This window comes from Bombyx mandarina, chromosome A1, assembly GCF_030267445.1.
Source record: "Bombyx mandarina strain Sakado chromosome A1, ASM3026744v2".
Classification (NCBI taxonomy): domain Eukaryota; kingdom Metazoa; phylum Arthropoda; class Insecta; order Lepidoptera; family Bombycidae; genus Bombyx; species Bombyx mandarina.
This window is the reverse complement of record NC_143234.1, coordinates 12,948,367-12,967,428: the sequence shown is the minus strand read 5'-3', so window position 1 is coordinate 12,967,428 and position 19,062 is coordinate 12,948,367. Positions and strand designations below refer to the sequence as shown.

General features: G+C 42.5%; 1 protein-coding gene across 1 annotated transcript in view; it reads left to right on the top strand.

The window, feature by feature from the left end:
• Nucleotides 1-19,062, top strand: part of LOC114246264 (multidrug resistance protein homolog 49) — a 43,613-nt gene that overhangs the window by 21,321 nt on the left and 3,230 nt on the right. The window contains exons 5-21 of the mRNA XM_028178723.2: nt 274-418; nt 901-1,001; nt 3,116-3,287; nt 4,573-4,697; nt 5,887-6,076; nt 6,568-6,789; nt 7,226-7,467; nt 7,985-8,072; nt 9,220-9,428; nt 10,175-10,347; nt 11,302-11,561; nt 12,913-13,064; nt 13,696-13,810; nt 14,702-14,951; nt 15,893-16,088; nt 17,166-17,328; nt 18,454-18,648. Of these exons, the coding sequence (XP_028034524.2) occupies nt 274-418; nt 901-1,001; nt 3,116-3,287; nt 4,573-4,697; nt 5,887-6,076; nt 6,568-6,789; nt 7,226-7,467; nt 7,985-8,072; nt 9,220-9,428; nt 10,175-10,347; nt 11,302-11,561; nt 12,913-13,064; nt 13,696-13,810; nt 14,702-14,951; nt 15,893-16,088; nt 17,166-17,328; nt 18,454-18,648 (2,998 nt within the window). The remainder of the gene's footprint in view (nt 1-273; nt 419-900; nt 1,002-3,115; nt 3,288-4,572; nt 4,698-5,886; nt 6,077-6,567; nt 6,790-7,225; nt 7,468-7,984; nt 8,073-9,219; nt 9,429-10,174; nt 10,348-11,301; nt 11,562-12,912; nt 13,065-13,695; nt 13,811-14,701; nt 14,952-15,892; nt 16,089-17,165; nt 17,329-18,453; nt 18,649-19,062) is intronic.

Genomic DNA, 19,062 nt, shown 5'->3' with positions numbered 1-19,062 from the left:
CAAAGACGCGAAGGTAATCTCTTTCAAACATAAAGTGAGGAAATTACTTAAAATACTTTCAACGAAATAATTATATAATTTTAGTATATAGGATACAATTTTGAATGGATTTTGTACGAAAATCTTTTTAAACAAAATTTTGGATCCAAATCATGCTCAACCTTTGAATACTGTAAAACAACTTTTTCAAGTAGGCGTTTAAGATGTCTGAAGAAGCACATCTTCTGTACTTTAACTAAAGTTCGAAAATAACTATATTCGAATGTTATGCAGGACGAACGCCAGCCGAGAAGAGAATAGGTTGGCATTAATCGAAGACTCTCAAGCGTTCGGTGTTGGATGCACGGTGTTCTCGATAGCTCAGTTCATAATTGGTGCCATAAGTGTGGACCTATTCAACGTTACAGCGTTGAGACAGGTTAGTGGCTCTGAGTGAGTGAGTAAGAGAATTATGAGTGAGTAAGTTAATGATGAGTGAGTGTGTGAGTGAATGAATGTGTGAGTGCGTGACTGCGTGAGTGCGTGAGTGCGTGAGAGCATGAGTGCGTGAGAGCATGAGTGAGTGAGGAATGAGTGAGTGAGTAAGTGAATGATAAGCAAGTGCGTGAGTGAATGAGCGTGTAAATGAGTGCGTGAGTGAGAGAGAAATGCAATGACGTAACAATTTACATTAAAAAAATTACTACCAAGAAAAATCTCGCTTGCTCCTTTCATTGATTTTAATGGCTAGACGAAGTAAGCCATTGACATCGTGACGTGCTCCCGCTGGCTCCCTTCAAACATAGCAGCGAAGTTTCACTTCCATTGACAGAGCGACAGTGCTTCACTTGCAGCGGTGCCGTGAAACAATGCAACAGAAATCTGATAAGCGAATTGCTTCTCGAATTCCTTTCTTTTCAGATTGAAAGGGTAAAAACGCATTTCCTACAAGCAGTCCTCCGACAGGACCTGACCTGGTACGACTTGAACACCTCAATGAATTTCGCCACCAAGGTCTCTGAGTAAGTAGTAGTTTTTATTACATGGCCACACATTCGTCATCTATTAAAAAATTACATTGAAAATATTTAACTTATTGTATATTGTAAGTATGTATATTGGTAATTATATAAAACCCACACAGGGTATATAAATCAAATAATTATTTCTTATTATATGTAAACGGTATATAGGTATCTATTTATTGTATGTATATATTTTCTATAATAATGTATTGCCAATAGTACACCGCAAGGGACAACAACATACCTGCTACGAATATATCTTTATCTTTTCTAGAATTTCTGTAAATTAAACGCCTATTGTACAAATGTATCTGATTTGTTGACTGTCTTTTAATGTTAATTGTGTTTTGGTGTGCAATAAAGTATATTCTCTCTCTCATTCTTATATACCTAGTCAGGTCATAAATTCTGTCACATGTTTAATGTAAAATAATTGAAACAAGTTTATTCATTATGTAACCATTCATATACCAAAATGAACTTAACAAAACATGGATTCTTATGACACTAAAGTTTATTCAAAACGACCTCCGTGATTTTGAATACAGGCCTTCAATCTGCGCGGCCAGTCGTCTATCGCAGCACGAACGAGGTCCATGTCAATATCGGCGGCTGCCTTAATCAAGGATGTCTTGAGTGACTCCAAATTGGGATGAGGCTTTGAGCACGCCTTTTCCTCCAAGTGTTGCTATATCTTGTAATCTAACGGATTCAAATCTGGACTGGAGGAGGGCTAGTCTTCGTGCCGGATGAAGTCGATTTCACGCGCCGCCAGTCAGTCTTGTGTGCTCTTCGCTCTATGAGCTGGCGCCGAATCTTGTTGGAATATCCAGTGCCTGTTATTGAACATGGTATGAGAAACAGGTTCCACAAGGTTCGTCAGGACTGTATTTTGATACACAACTGCATTCGTTTTTACACCTTTCTTACAAAAATGTACCTCTGTTAAGCCCCAATAAGAAACTCCCAACCATACCATGAGCGAGGATGGAAAATGACCTCGTTGGACACGCGGAATACGGTTGCTCGCTTCTTCATTACTGTGTGCGTACACCTTATCATTTTGTTTCTTGTAGCTCTCTTCTACGGTAAAAATTTTTTCATCCGAAAAAAGAATTTCCCGATATTTTTTTCCCGCGTACCGCTCCAACAAAGCGCGGCATCTCTTCAGTCTCAGGTCCATTAGACGAGCATTCAAACGATGTCCTGTTTTTCTTCGATATGCCCGAAGCCCTAAGTCTTCATTTAACACCCTTTTCACCGTGGTTCTGCTTAACCCCATCTGAAGGGCCAACAGTTTCTGCTTACGTTTGGGATTTCTTTGAATTCGCGCCTTCACAGCTTTTATCACTGCTGGAGTCCTAACAGACCGTGGGCGACCACTTCTTGACCTGTCATCTACACTAGAGTCTTTATTGTATCGTTTGATGGTACGATAAACGAATCTTTTGGTTATATTCAAATTTTTCAGTATGTTAAAAATTTGAATTGGCGCGTAACCGCAACGATGCAACGCAATAACTGCAACACGGTCTTCTTTAAGCGTCCGCTCTATATTTAAAAATGAGTAAAATTCTAAAAGTATACATTTTTATTTTCATGAACAATTCGACATTCGAATTCAATAAACTTTTTTGTGGCCAGCATTCTAAAAGAAAAGTTTTTACTGTGTGACAATACTTATGACTTGACTAGGTATAGTCAGTCAGTGGTGTCCTCATCCCGATCCTGCGGACAGAATAGAAAGCAGTCGACGTCGCCCAAAACACGTCATTTCGGATCCTCCCGATCCACTAACGGTGCTTTTATATACCTCAAGCACCAGTCATCGTTCTCGTCCAACCCGTCGTTGCGACGAAGGGCTCGACCAGTAAATTAACCCACAGACACAGCCTACTGAGTTTCTCGCCGGATCTTCTCAGTGGGTCGCGTTTCCGATCCGGTGGTAGATTCTGCGAAGCACGGCTCTTGCTAGGGTTCGTGTTAGCAACGTCGTCAGGTTTGAGCCCCGTGAGCTCACCTGCTAGTTAAGGTTACGCTGAAATAGCCTCTCAAGGCTCTCAGCTTAGGTAGGAAAAAAAAATTCTATTAAAATCGTATCGTTCTTATAGTGACTTGGAGAAGTTTCGCGAGGGTATAGGTGAGAAAGTCCCCATGCTCATCTATCTGGTGATGTCCTTTGTGACCGCTGTCATTATCTCGTTCGTGTACGGCTGGGAACTCACGCTGGTCATTCTGTCTTGTACCCCGGTGGTGATCGCAACAACCGCTATAGTTGCAAAGGTTAGTACTGTGTTTTCATACAAAAAAGCATCTGACGTGACATTAACAACGTAAATGCCGCTACCCACCTTGAGACGTGACTAGTAAGTCTAAGCTCCATAGTATTACTGCCTCACCTTTCAAATCGGAACGCTTTACTACCTTTTCAACAGAAATAGGACCTCTTGTGAGTCCGCACGGGTAGGTACCACCGCCCCGCCTATTTCTGCCGTGAAGCAGTAATGCGTTTCGGTTTGAAAGGCGGGGCAGCCGTTATAACAACTATACTTGAGACCTTAGAACTTATATCTCAAGGTGGGTGGCGCATTTACGTTATAGAAGTCTATGGGCCGTTATAGAAGTATATGGCAGTAACCACTTAACACCAGGTGGGCAGTGAGCTCGTTCACCCATCTAAGCATCAAAAATAATAATTGATAAAGTGGTGGTTCCTATCCGCGCGGGCTCACAAAATACCCTACTATCAGTAATTATACAAATTATACTATTTTTCATTTTTCTAATGCGATGCGATTTCGTATTCACAGATGTCTTCATTGGAGAAGACATCTGTGAATACGAGTTAAGTGCGTATTTCATTAGAAACATTGTTGTTACCTGTCTGCGGGATTTGAACACCGGTACAGTCGCTCCATACGAGTACACCGGACGTCTTATCTTTTAAGCCACGACGACTTCAACATTATACAAGAATCGCGTAATTTATTATTTGTTTAATCTAAACTCTATCTAATGTAATATAAGCTGCTAAGACCAGTTCTGAGCCCGCAAAGGAACTAAAGTCGAGCCTATTTCTACCGTGAGGCAAATGTATTGTTACTGCTACTATTAGGCGTACTGTATACCATAATAGCATTACAGCTAAGTTCCTCCTAAATACATTATTATTTTATTGTTTTTTATTTCTTTGTTTGTCTAGTGTTTTAATTTGTGTAATTGGAGGAGGACCTTTAATTGGCTTTTTGTTTCTATTATTTGTTATATTATTATACTATGTCAGTTCGCTGTTGGTTCTCCTTGTAATAAATACATAAATAAATAAATAAATAGGGAGTAATTTCAATTGATTTAATTGTGAAATGAAGTTCAAAGTTTTTTACTAAATGTTGTTATGCTATCGGTACCTGACGACTTCAATTACAAGATTTTTTTTCTAGAATCAAACCGTACCCCACTTTGGAAATGATGCGAAGAATAATTGGTAGACGTGGCTTTAGGTTTGTCATCGTAAGCGCGCATTTTTAATAGGCGAACGAATGACGACTATTTCGGTTTAAATATTTAGGTGCAGTCATCGCTGACGACGCAAGAGTTGAAAGCCTATAGTGTGGCTGGTATCGTGGCTGAAGAGGTTCTGTCTTCAATCAGAACTGTCGTTGCTTTCGGAGGCGAAGAGAAAGAAATTAAAAGGTATTTTTTTACAGTCTCCTGCTCCTCGGAACACCTTAAAAGCGCTTTATCCGCCATGTTTTTTAAATAATAATAACAATAATAAACATTTATACTAAACATAAATTAAAAAAAAAAAAAAATTAATAGAAAAATAACGAGGCTTGGAAAGGGTTACCGGCACTGCAATGCCTAACGGTACCGAGACAATCAATATCTGAGCTTAGAATAATAACAATAACTGCAACAACAACAATAAAAACAATGAAATACATATATTAAATTATAAAAAATTACAACTGCAATGCACAATTACAGCACGGAATAGTTAAAATTTATATTTTCGAATAAACAATTCAATAGACTAAAATTTGCAAACTTTTCAGTATTTTAGCATGTTTACCTCCTCGAATCCGTATCCTGAATTGTAAATCCCAGACGTAAAAATCCCGTAAATGGCCACTGAACTAAGCCAACATTTTAATCCAAACCAAAATGATTTACAGCCAGCAAATCTTCGACGTTTTTAAATTGTCATGACTTTACTGCAGATTTGCAATGCAGTTTCGCTACTGGCTCTTTCCATAAACAAATACACATCACATCTATGTCTTATTAATACGTGAAGCAAACTTTGTACCTACCCTTTTTTACGAAAATTGCGCGGATGGAGAAGTATGAAATTTCCCACGATTATAGAGAATATAGAGAAGTGCAGAATGCTAATTTTTTTTATTATACATGAAAAATACATTAAATCAATTTAAAAAAATGACACACAGTACCATGTACCACACACACACGCTCTTTACATATATACTCTTTTGTTTATTGTTTAATTATTGTGGTCAAATTGAGAAGAGATTAATATTGTTTGTTTTTAATATTATAAGTCTCCAATGTAGCCTTGGCGAAAGCTGTGATTGTAGAACAATTATTATAATAGAAATGTTGATTATAGAAATGTAACAATAGAACCATAATAATGTTCAAACTTATAATTTAAATTAATTATGGTCAAATTTCGATCACATGGTGACCACTAGTATTATTAAATCCGTAGATACAATAAGAATGACTTGAACAAGATGAAGAAAGTCTGCAATAGACCAAGAACTAGTAAGAGATCATTTGTTACGATGCCGACTGAATGTAGTGGCACAAGAAGAATTGTTTAGCACCATTTCCGAATCTAGGTCTTCGATTTCAGGTACAGCGTCCGCTTGGAGCCGGCGAACAAGATGGGGACACGTAAAGGGATATTCTCGGGCTTCGGAAGCGGTGTCATGTGGCTCATTATATACGGGACATACGCGCTGTCCTTCTGGTACGGAGTCGGTCTCATCCTGAAGTCGCGCCACGAGGAAACGCCTGTTTACACTCCAGCTGTGTTGATGATTGTAAGCGAATTACTCAACTTCTACTCCTTTCCCTTATCCCATATCAAATGGGGTGGACGCAACTTATCCTATTATCATGCTGCATAGGGATTTGGTATGAGTTTCGGCTACCTGTCTGACGTTAGTGGGAAAAACTTAATCTTCACAAATTTTCACCTCGCCGGTGTATTGGTTCTATATTTTTTGAGGTTTCTGCGGGGGCGAGTATCGCCAAAAGGTGAACAAAAAAGAGGGGCAGGCCGAGGCTAGGTAATAGAGAGAAGTAGACGTACCTGCCAATCCGTCGCTGGTTTCTCGCCACATGCAATTGTCAAGGACAAGCCTTCCGAACCCTGCCCAACTTAATCGAACTAAACTGCATATGCGACAAGTTGGTTTACTATCTTGTGACTAATGTATTCAAACAAATGCTAGTTCCAAGTGTTTAAGAATATTATTCAAAAACCCGGTTGGTAAATTTGATGGATAAATTGAAAAGTCCGGTATTGCAGATATTCTTCAGTGTACTCCAAGGGGCTCAGAACGTTGGTCTTACCGCTCCTCATTTAGAGGCCATAGCGAACGCGCGAGCTTCTGCGGCCTCCGTCTATGCCGTCATCGATAGGAAACCGACTATTGACAGTCTCTCCACGGAAGGCGCCAAACCAGAGTTCAAGGGAGACCTGGAACTGGAAGACGTGGTCTTTAGATATCCGGCGAGAGCGGATGTGCAGGTTTGTAATACATTACTTGCTTATGTTGGAAGCCTTTAATACAACTAAACATCACATTAGCAAAGTTTTGTGCAATAATCTTGTTTACTGGTGGTAGGACCTCTTGTGAGTCCGCGCGGGTAGGTGTCACCACCCTGCCTATTTCTTCCGTGAAGCAGTAATGCGTTTCGGTTTGAAGGGCAGGGCAACCGTTGTAACTGTACTGAGATCTTAGAACTTATGTCTCAAGGTGGGTGGCGCATTTACGTTGTAGATGTCTATGGGCTCCAGTAACCACTTAACACCAGGTGGGCTGTGAGCTCTTCCACCCATCTAAGTAATAAAAATAAAATGTTGTCTCTTCTCTCATCTTAATCATATTCTTAAAGAAACAAGAGCCTACTAAACAAACCTAAACAAATATGTATATTTTTCATGCATTATCCATCTGTTTCAGGTCCTCAACGGATTAAATCTAAAAATAAACGAGAACGAAACGATAGCGCTGGTGGGTCCGAGCGGCTGCGGTAAGTCCACAGTCCTGCAGCTCTTACAGAGGATGTACGACCCCGACCAGGGCTCCGTGAGGGCCAGCGGCCATGACTTGCGGACCATGAACGTGAGGCACCTCAGGAATCACATCGCTGTCGTCGGCCAAGAACCAGTGCTGTTCGCGGGGACCATCAAAGAGAATATCCGGTAAGGACTTTACCAAGTAACTGGTGGTAGGACGTCTTGTGAATCCGCATGGGTAGGCACCACTACCCTGCCTATTTCCGTCGTGAAGCAGCAATGCGTTTTGGTTTGAAGGGTAGGGCAGCTGTCGTACTGTTAAAAGTGAGACCTTAGAACTTATGTCTCGAGGTGGATGGTGGCATTTACGTCGTAGGTGTCTATGGGCTCTGGTAACCGCTCTACACCACGTGGACCGTGAGCCCGTCCACCCACATAAGCAAAAAAATAGTAACTTTGAACCTTTCCTTTTTATTGTGCTGTTTTTTTCGCCAAAGATTCGAGTCGTTTTCTAAATGCGCTGATGATGTATGTAGGAGAATTTTAATGGATAAGATATGCCGCCTCACCCATCGAAAGACGAGGAGAATAAGCCGTCACTAACTTTAACAAATAAGAACAAAGTCTCAAAAGAGCAAAATCGATGGTAAACAATTTTGAAACGACGCGGTCGTTTGATATTAAATTAAATTCTTATTTACAGAATGAGCAATCCATCTTGCACCGATGATGAGGTCGTCGTAGCCGCTAAACAAGCTTACTGCCATGATTTCATAAGGAAATTACCGGATGTAAGTTTTGTTGCCTATTACGAGCCCTTTTTTTTCGGGCCGGGTCCGAACCCCCTACGAGGTCCCCGCGTCTAGGGGGCGCCCGGGGTATGTGGGACTTGACAGACCGTGGACCCAAGGGCTTATTAACAGACCACACCTAACCTAGGCGAGCTTGTGGAGTGAGGTCGAGCTATCTGTGAGTTTTGTCATTCCTGGTGGTAAATGGTCATCGAGGCTTATGAACATCAGCATTATCAAGAACACATCCAATCTGCTGCCTACTCCTGAAGATTATTTTAAGCGTCTGTGCAATATATCATGATTATTGACAATCTAAACGATACCCTTCTGCGTTTAGTTAAATTTACTGGTGGTAGGACCTTTTGTGTGTCCGCACGGGTAGGTACCACCACCCTGCCTATTTCTGCCGTGAAGCAGTAATGCGTTTCGGTTTGAAGGGTGGGGTAGCTGTTATAACTATACTCTGACCTTTATCTCAAGGTGGGTGGTGGCATTTACGTTGTAGATGTCTATGGGCTCCAGTAACCACTTAACACTAGATGGGCTAAGAGTTCGTCCAACCATCTAAGAAAAAAAATATTAAAAAAAGACCTATCCTATCTAAGTTTGTGGATCGAGGTCGAGGGGGTGGGTAGTCCCTGAACAAATTTTGGTAGCATCTATAGTATAGATTCTATACTAATAGATAAATCTACAGCGGTTTTTACGGATGATCCGTTATAACTACTGAACCATGCATCCGATTGACTTGAAACTTGGTATCCATGTAGAAAATACATGTACTTAATGGATAGGCTAATATTTATATGGGTTTTGGCCTCTCTACACCAGATGCCCCCCGCATCGTTTCTGATCGTTTATGATGAGAATATTTGTGGGGGTGAGACATAATAATGTTAATTTTAAATGTCCAGCGAAGCGGACGGGTGCAGCTAGTATTTTATTGTAAGCGGATGCCTCCTAAATACTAGCCACTACTACTACTACCTAATTAATAGCTTTGAATCTAGATTGAACGCAAGTGATTTGAAGTGGCACAGCAGATTAATGCTGACTAGTTTCATTTTGTTACACCCTCGTATGCCATTATAAGGTCGAACATTTGAAAGTTCACGTCGATGTTTATAGTTGTAATATTGTCCAGGGCTACGACACGCCCATAGGCGAGCGCGGCGCCCAGCTCTCCGGCGGACAGAAGCAGCGCATCGCCATAGCTCGCGCGCTGGTGCGGCGCCCCAAGCTGCTGCTGCTGGACGAGGCCACGTCGGCGCTGGACTCGCACAGCGAGGCCAAGGTGCAGCGCGCGCTGGACGCCGCCGCGCACGGACGCACCACCGTCATGGTCTCGCACAGGTACATATTTTTTTTAAAGGGATTTTATGACCTGGTAACTAAGACCTTTGAGTCATGTCTTATTTTTATGAAAAATGAAAATATGGAGAGAAATGAAATGAAGATGATTGAGACATTAATCAACTGAGATGAAATTAAATGAGATGAGATGATATGGGATGAAATATAATCTTAGTAAAATGGTTTTTGGAGGATCCCGAGAAGCTACGTCCAGCGGCTTTGTTTCGTTTTCCCACATTTGTGCACTTTCACAGATATTAAACAGTTCATAAACCACCGCTATTACACATTTAAACCTGAAGAAACACTAAATAGACAAAATAAAACAAATCACATAGGTAACTTCACTCCTCTCGTTCCCGCCAAAAAGTCCGCACAGGTACACGTCGGACATCGGGCACAGAGTAGCCTTGCTATCTCTCTCGCACTCTATAATGGCGATGACGTCATTGTACAACTAGCTCCCTCTGAACAAAATTGTAAAAGGACAAAGGTGGACGAGCTCACAGCCCACCTGGTGTTAAGTGTTTACTGGAGCCCATAGACATTCACAACGTAAATGCGCCACCCACCTTGAGATATAAGTTGTAAGATCTCAGTATAGTTGCAACGGCTGCCCCACCCTTCAGACCGAAACGCATTACTGCCTCACGTCAGAAATAGGCAGGGCGGTGGTACCTACCCGCGCGGACTCACAAGAGGCCCTACCACCAGTAATAATCAGAGTCCATGTATATCATGCTTAGACTGGTGACCGTACTGAACGCGTCTCGCATAGTCTTCATAGACAAGGGAGAAGTGGTCGAGGAAGGCACTCACGAGGAGTTGATGTCGCTGCGCGGTCGGTACTACCAGCTGGTGCTGGAGAATGAGCCCAGTATGGCGCCAGGAGCCGCCTCAAGCAACGACATGCAGAAACGTAAGTCTCTATTTGTTCATTAAGCCTCGTAGAAATATGTCTACCACACACAAATGATAATTGTTCTATACTCTTCGTATATACTGAGTTACTTATAATATTTTGTATTCAAGTTTAACAATATTTGCTATGTGTATGTGCATTATAATTCTCATGTTGTATTTGTTATTTTAGATGTTCTACACACACTCATCACTTTTAATTATTATTCTTATAATCCTCTCGCAGGTCTGCTGGAAGAGATTTCTTAAAGAAATAAGCAGTGCCTTTGTACATAATTTTCCTATTACTCTGTACTATGTCTTCTTTTCTTGTGTGTACATAAATAAATAAATAAAAGACAAATGATTGAATGAAAAAATTTGATTTGATTTGATTTGAAAGACCGAAGATAGTCAGGGTCACGTCTTGATGATCAAGGTAAGTGATTTACAAACTGTGTTGTCTGTGTGGGTAGGCGACCCCTCGTGAAAAGGCAGGCGGAATAAAGCTCGCAGGTGTCTATTAGGAGCTTAAATAGATTGAATGAACCCATAATGGTATGACCATAAAGTCCAGCACAGTTTGATTATCCAAAGACATTATGTAATGCTGACCATCAAAAAAAAAAACCAACCATGCTAATTATTATTGATGTCCTCACTTGATTTGGGACGCATATTTCGACCCATGGTTCGAATTCAGTCCTTATTGAAATGGAATGTGAGCTGTAAACAGTAAATGTACGGGATCGTCACTATGACCTCATGGACAGGTTTTAAGACAATATCGACATGTCACAGGTTGACCAATGAGTAACACACACAGAACATTGCAAAACAAAAACAAATAGATGAATATTGTCGTTGACGACATGAGGGAAGCTCACGCGGATCGTGAGTCCAACATCCCATCGGCATAATGATTATCCTAACCTTACGGGAATTCATGATTAACTCCTACTTCTTCGACCAGATGCGAGAATCCGGAAGCCCAAACTACAGAAATTGGCTTCTGTCGATTCGATCAAGAGCAATTTGACCCAAGACGACTCCGGCTCGGAGGACAGTGTGATGCTGGATGAGCCCAAAGAGGAGGAGTTCAAACCGACCACTTGGGACATAATGAAACTGTGCGAGCCGGAGAAGTGGCTGATGATCGTCGGTGTGCTGGCCGCCTTCTCTGTTGGCTCCTCCTTCCCGATGTTTGCGATCCTGTTCGGTGAAACTTACGGGGTAAGCTCTAATTCTAAGACCACCCGGTATAGACTTCCGCTCGGCTAGACACGGGCTTCTTCCAAGGTTCACCATAGTGACCAGTTCTCCTCGCTGCTCGCATTCGACACATTCCCGCGGCGTTCATCATGTCATCGGGACACCGTATGGGAATCCAACTAGCTCTGTTGTATTATTATTTTTAAACTACTCGTTAAATGTAGATAGAGCATTCCTGTTACGACACTGTAAAGGTCACAGGGGAAAAATTAATATTTTTCTCCTACCTACGCCGAAAGTTTGATTTTCGTCACGCTGTACAGGGAAGAAAGTCTACGTCTGCTCTCACGCACCTAAAATTCTCCGCCATTGTTGTGCTCGGGTAATTTGCAATATTGTGTTTAGTGTAAAAGTGAAATGAACAAAAGACAATAAAATTTAATAGTGAAGTAAAATTGCAAACACGCTGGGGGAAATGTCCAACTTTTCTCCCTTGGTGCACAATGTATTATTATTGATGTATTTTCGCGGCATGCAATGTATTGGGCTTGAAAAGTACCGGACGTGCAAGGGCAAAGGCCGTAGATGACGATGCCTTTGTTTTAGCTTTTCTTTTTTCTTTTTTTTATTGCTTAGATGGGTGGGAGCTAACAGCCCACCTGGTGTTAACTGGATACTGGAGCCCATAGACATCTACAGCCTGTATGTCACCACCCACCTAGACTCATAAGTTCTAATTCTTAGTTTTTATAGCCAACAGCTGCCCCACCTTTCAAACTGAAACGGATTACTGCTTCACGGCAGAAATAGGCAGGGTGTGGGCACCTACCCGTGCGGACTCACAAGAGATCCTACCAACGTTATATAAACGCCTTGTACCAAACTATGGAGAGTAGAGATAAGGAGCACCATCTTGTAAATGGGAAAAAGTGTCCACCTGTAATTATTGTTGGAAGACTCACCGAAATGGCGTTAGTGTAGGAAGTGGAAATGATATGTAGGTATATAGAAGTTTTGAACAGAGTGAAGTGTGCTGGGTTTTTTTTTATTGCCTAGATGTGTGGACGTGCTCACAGCCCACCTGGTGTTAAGTGGTTACTGGAACCCATAGACATCTACAACGTAAATGCGCCGCACACCTTGAGATATAAGTTCTACGGTCTCAGTATATATGGGTTGAAGTCTGTTAGTTTATAGCGCTGTTTTAAAATCTTTCCATTTACTACTATGGCGCCACCTTAATTTACTCCCATTTTTTAATATACTGAGATTATGCTCCTTACTTCTACTCTCCATATAACAACCCTATCCAGCAGCTTTATAGCAAGTTAATCCAAAGAATATAGATAATTTGTTGGAATTATGTTAACAGTTATTGGAGAATCGTAACGACGAGTGGGTCCGGGGCGAGACCAACATGATAGCGGTCCTGTTCATATTGGTGGGCGTGTTAACCGGAGTGGGGATATTCTTCCAAATTTACATCTTCAATTTGACCGGAGTCAGGCTGACGGCTAGGCTAAGGTACTGTAATTAATTATGATCACTGCTATCGTATGTCGTATCACTCTTGTCAGAGCGGTCGTAGTCGTCAGTCAGTATCGTTGCTGTGGACAGATGTTATGCGTCTCGTGAGCAATCGCCACTTCTCCCGGTTTGTGGTGAGCCTGGTACACTCATGCAATAATAGCCGCCAATTTCCGACTTGACTCTTATTTTTATTATTACTTAGGTGAGTGGACGAGCTCAAGGTCCACCTGGTGTGAATTGGTTACCGGAGCCCATAGACATCTACAACGTAAATGCCGCCACCTATATATAGTTCTAAGGTCTCGAGTTTTTACAGTACATCGGCTGCCCCACCCTTCAAACCGAAACGCATTACTGCTTCACGGCAGAAATAGGCAGGGTGGCGTTACCTACCCGTGCGTACTCAGAAGAGGTCCTACCACCAGTAATTACGCAAATTATAATTTTGCGGGTTTGATTTTTATTACACAATGTTATTCCTTCAGCGTGGAAGTCAATCGTGAACATCTGTTAAGTACGTATTTCATTAGAAAAGTTGGTACTTGCCGGCAAGATTCGCACACCGTTGCATCGCTTGATACGAATGCACCGGACGTCTTAATGTAACATTACTCTTCTTCGTTAGGGTGGCGGTATTCCGTAAGATGTTATCTCAGGAGATCGGCTGGTTCGACGATCCAAAGAACGGAGTCGGAGCACTCTGCGCCAGGCTGGCCGCTGATGCTGCAGCAGTACAAGGCGTGAGTGTTTCCTGTTTCTTTAAGCTCTCGCAACACGCGTCTGTCCTTCTAGCCACCAGAGCGGGTTATGAGCCCGCTGCGAAGGCACATTAAATGATACTGTCACGCGCTGGGGTTCGGGATAAATAAAATTACAACTTAAAACTGTATTCAACACTTAAAACACTTGCACACGGCCCACCTGATGGTGAGTGGTTACCGTCGCCCATGAACTTCAGCAATGCCAGGGGCAGAGCCAAGCCGCCGCCTACCGCTTAATACTCTTCACAAGCCTCGTTCGAAGAAGGACATGTCATAGCGCTCGGGAAACACCGTGGAGGGGAGCTCATTCCAAAGCCAAACACTTCACAAACACTTTAAAACTCTCAATTCGCTTGTTCCGCTTCGCTTCAGGTGATCCGTTCGCTGTTTCGCTTCGAGTAGTTCCGATTACTGACTGATTGCATGCTATCTCTACAACGCTTTTATAGTCGATACCTCATCCCTAGAATTATCGAGAATATTCCACACATATCTAGTAGTAGTTTCCGCTATCTGTCAATAGATGGCGTTGTACTTCTCCAGCGTTCTAGATCCTTCGATATTCGTTCGACTATTCGGCGATAGATGGCGTTACTCTTACCGGCGTAACAATACGTTATAGATACATTGAAAATTGTATTGGATTCGTCTCCCTATATGGATGGTGGCATTGGTATCGTGACGTCTATGAACTCGTGCAAACACTGACCAACATATTTTAATAACAATATAAGTTTATAAATATTTTTTTCACAACTACGTGAACCACCATAATACCGTAAGACTAGTTCAAGAACCCCTATTTTTACGAGTTAGTGATTGGTAATATCTAGGGGAGGCGTCACGTAAATATGTTGTTCTCTGCTTCAGGCAACTGGCACACGGATAGGCGCATTAATGCAAGCCACAGCTACAATCGTAATAGGGATCGCCCTCTCGCTGTACTACACGTGGCAGATGACGCTAGTGTCCTTGGTCTCAGTCCCTATGGTCATCGGGGCGGTCGTGCTGGAAGGGCGGGTGCTGTCTGAAGGAATAGCCGAGGTCAGGGAGGCCTCCGACCGCGCCACCACCATAGCTACCGAGGCGATCACGAACATCAGGACCGTCTCTGCTTTCTGTGAGTATGTATTTAGATTGTGTATCCACAGTGCTAGTGCCATGTTTACACGTGTATCTGTGATCTATGCGGGCTAGGTAAGCTAAGTCTCCGTACTGAGTCGTGGTTTCTACGTGCGACAGGTAGTTTTAACAATTTCGTTGATATTTGATTCAATATTGTTTTATAAACAGTATTCATTATAAAGTGATCGCCGCTGCCTTGAGGTGTGAGGTCAAAATTCTAATTAATACAGCGGCTGTCTTTTGCAGGGAGTCCGAACATATGACTCTGTGGGGACAGTTTTGATCCCCCTACCTCTTTCTAAATGTAACTTTGGGGATTGTTACAACTATACTCGAACGCGTAGGTGAGCTCACGGTGGGCAATCTGAGAGATATTGCTATCACTAGCCCTAGCATGAGCAGTGCTTTGCAGTATCTAGCATCGAAATCGCGTCCCACTGAGAAGATCCGGTGCGAGACTCATTGGGTTTTGTCTATGGGTTAGTTCGTTCGTCGAACCCTTTATCGTAATCGATGAGCTCGACGAAGACGGTGAGCGATGATTGATTGGGCGCTTATAGCACCGACAGTGGATTCCGAAGATCCGACAAGACATGTTTTGGGCGATGGAGGATTTGCGTTGCCCCGTCCCCTGGGTCTGATAAGTGGCGACCGTGACCATGTATTTTTTTTATTTTTTAGATGGGTGGACGAGCTCACAGCCCAGCTGGTGTTAAGTGGTTACTGGAGCCAATAGACATCTACGACGTAAATGCGTCACTCACCTTGAGATATAAATTATAAGGTCTCAAGTATAGTTACAACGGCTGCCCCACCCTTTAAACCGAAACGCATTACTGCTTCACGGCAGAAATAGGCGGGGTGGTGGTACCTACCTGAGCGGACTCACATAGTATTGTTGACCGATCGAGTAGTATTGACAAACGCGTGGTCCAGGCGGCGAAGAGGGGGCGCTGCGGCGGTATGAGGAGGCGGGGGGCGCGGCGCAACGCACTGCGCGGCGCTCGCTGCGGTGGCGCGGCGCCGTGTTCTCGTTCGGGCAGACGGCGCCCGTAGCCGGGTACGCACTGGCGCTCTGGTACGGCGGCGTGCTCGTCGCCAACCGGGAGCTGCACTACAAGTCCGTGATCAAGTGAGTTACCACTACAACCGGCTGTGGAATGAGCTCCCCTCCACGGTGTTTCCCGAGCGCTATGACATGTCCTTCTTCAAACGAGGCTTGTGGAGAGTATTAAGCGGTAGCCAGCGGCTTGGCTCTGTCCCTGGTATTACTGAAGTCCATGGGCGACGGTAACCACTCACCATCAGGTGGGCCGTATGCTCGTCTGCCTACAAGGGCAATAAAAAAAACCGTGACGTATGTAAATTCCTCTTAGTACATTTTTAGCCATCGTAAAAATACAAGAACGTTACCTATGTTCATTATAGTATTCATATAGTACGCTCAAAACTCAAATTCGTTAATTAAAATAAACAATTATTTATATTTGAAATTTTAATTGTATCGCTCAATAATAAAATTATCTAAGCTTATTAATGTGTATTAATTGCATGAGTTTCTGTCTTGGACAAACCTTTGGTATGTTTGCTTTTTAAAGTGAATTAAAGTGAAACTTTTATTACATCGTCTCAAACTTTTTCATCTATGTGTTGCATGTCGCGTGACGGTCGGCCGCGGAGTAGGGATAAAGTGAAAGGCGCTTGTCAGAGCAGCCCAGCCCAATATGGCGGCGCCTATAGTTCGCAGCAGCTGACCGTGTAGTGTATAGACTATTACTCATTTGTGCCAGTGCTCCACGCTATTTTGTTTTTGTTTTTGTCAGTGTTTAATGTAAATGTTGTTTGTCAGAGTCAAATGTCTATAATGTAAAAAAAAAGTTTCACTTTTACCGTGGTTTCATAAAACCAGACAATCATTTTTTTTTATTGCTTAGATGGGTGAACGAGCTCACAGCCCACCTGGTGTTAAGTAGTTACTGGAGCCCATAGACAACCACAACGTAAATGCGCCACCCATCTTGAGATATCGGTTCTAAAGTCTCAGTATAGTTACAACGGCTGCCCCGCCCTTCAAACCGAAACGCATTACTACTTCACTGCAGAAACAGGCGGGGTGGTGGTACCTCCCGGGGGGACTCACAAGAGTTTCTACCACCAGTATTTTTTGTGTTGTGATTCGGTATGGTCAAATTGAGCGGATACGTTGCAGGGTATCGGAGGCGCTAGTGTTCGGCGCGTGGATGATGGGGCAGGCGCTCGCGTTCGCCCCGAACTTCGGCGCGGCGATGAGCGCGGCCGGCCGCGTCATGACGCTGCTGCAGCGGCGGGCGCTCGTCGAGGACACGCACGCGCCCGCCCTGCACGAGAACTACGTGAGTGCTTACATCACTGGCCAACTGTAATTAATACTGGTGGTAGGACCTCTTGTGATTACTGTTGTAACTGTACTGAGAACTAAAAACTTATATCTCAAGGTGGGTGGCGTTTACGTTGTAGATGTATATGGACTCCAGTAACCACTTAACATCAGGTGGGCTGTGAGCTCGTCCAACCACCTAAGCAAAAAAAAGTGCAATAAATTTATTTAATTGTGTTTAAAAGATTAATTTTTTCAGCAGCAGTTTTCTGCTATTTTATCGATTTTTTGCAATTTTATGAATGTTTGAAGGGACTATGGGCCAAATTTATTGCAGAATCAAATCAAGCAGATTAAATTACATGAAAATCTTCGTCAATCCGGGTCCACAATTTTTTCTATACCAAGTTAATCCCAATTTCCTTCGATTTTTGCAATTTTTGATAATTTTTTACATTTTATTTTTTTAAATTTAAAACGGTTTATGATTAAAGTACGATTGAAATTAGTATATAACAGATCAAAATACATGAAAATTATGCTTGCCTTAGATCTCACAAATTTTTTTCTTGCCAAAACATCGAATTTTCGTTATCTTTTGGGGTTTTTTGCAATTCACTTGAAATTGAAGGCTGGACGGCCTAAACTGACTTAAAATTCGTGTTCAGCGGGTCGAAAAACATACGTGTAGATAGGTGGCGCCCGGTGTACAGACATTTTTTTTTATGTGCCTGTTCAAAGTAAATCGTGCGTTATTAATGTGTACCCTATACTGCCCTATACTGAAGCACTGGAATGAAGTCCATGTTGACTCAAGACCAGCCATGGTCAATGCAAAATAAATAAAATGTACTGCCTTTTTAAGATTTTGTATTACTTACACTTCATGTGGAATTTAATTCTGAAATAAAATTTATTATTATTATTATTATTTTTTAATTTTTACTTTCTCAGCTTGCACTGGTAGTACTTTAGTGACATTTACGGACTCGCTCAAGTAAATGTCACGGTTTGTTGGGGTTGGCTAATTAAGTGTATTCTACTATTGCTACTACTACTATGGTTGATCATATATTTGCAGAATCTATCTTACGATTCTGCACGTGTTTTTATTATTAATGTCACGTGTGTTTGTCGGAAGGTGGCAGAAGGCAAGATCCAGTACAAGAACATAAAGTTCCGGTACCCGACGCGGCGCGAGGTGGAGGTGCTGGCCGGCCTGAGCCTCGCGATACCGCGCGGGGTGCGCGCCGCGCTCGTGGGGCCCAGCGGCTGCGGCAAGTCCACGCTCATACAGCTGCTGCAGCGGCTCTACGACCCGGACGACGGGAACGTCGTGAGTATACCTCTGTATACACCTCCATGCCCCTACTGCAATGTTTTATATATCCATACTGTCGTAGCGTGCAGCCTCTTTGACAGGACATAAGACCTGTATTTTTTTTAAAGGATTTTATGACCTGGTAACTAAGACCTTTAAGTCATGTCTTATTTTTATTTATATTCATAATTTTATAAAAAAATATGATATGGGGTGAAATGAAATGAGATGAGATGATATGGGATGAATAATCTCAGTAAAATGGTGGTCATTTACTGAGATTTTTTCAGTGGACTTTTTGGAGGATCCCGAGAAGTTAGGTCCAGCGGCTTTGTTTCATTTTCCCATATTTGTGCACTTTCACAGATATTAAACAGTTAATAAACCACCGTTATTACACATTTAAACCTGAAGAAACACTAAATAGAC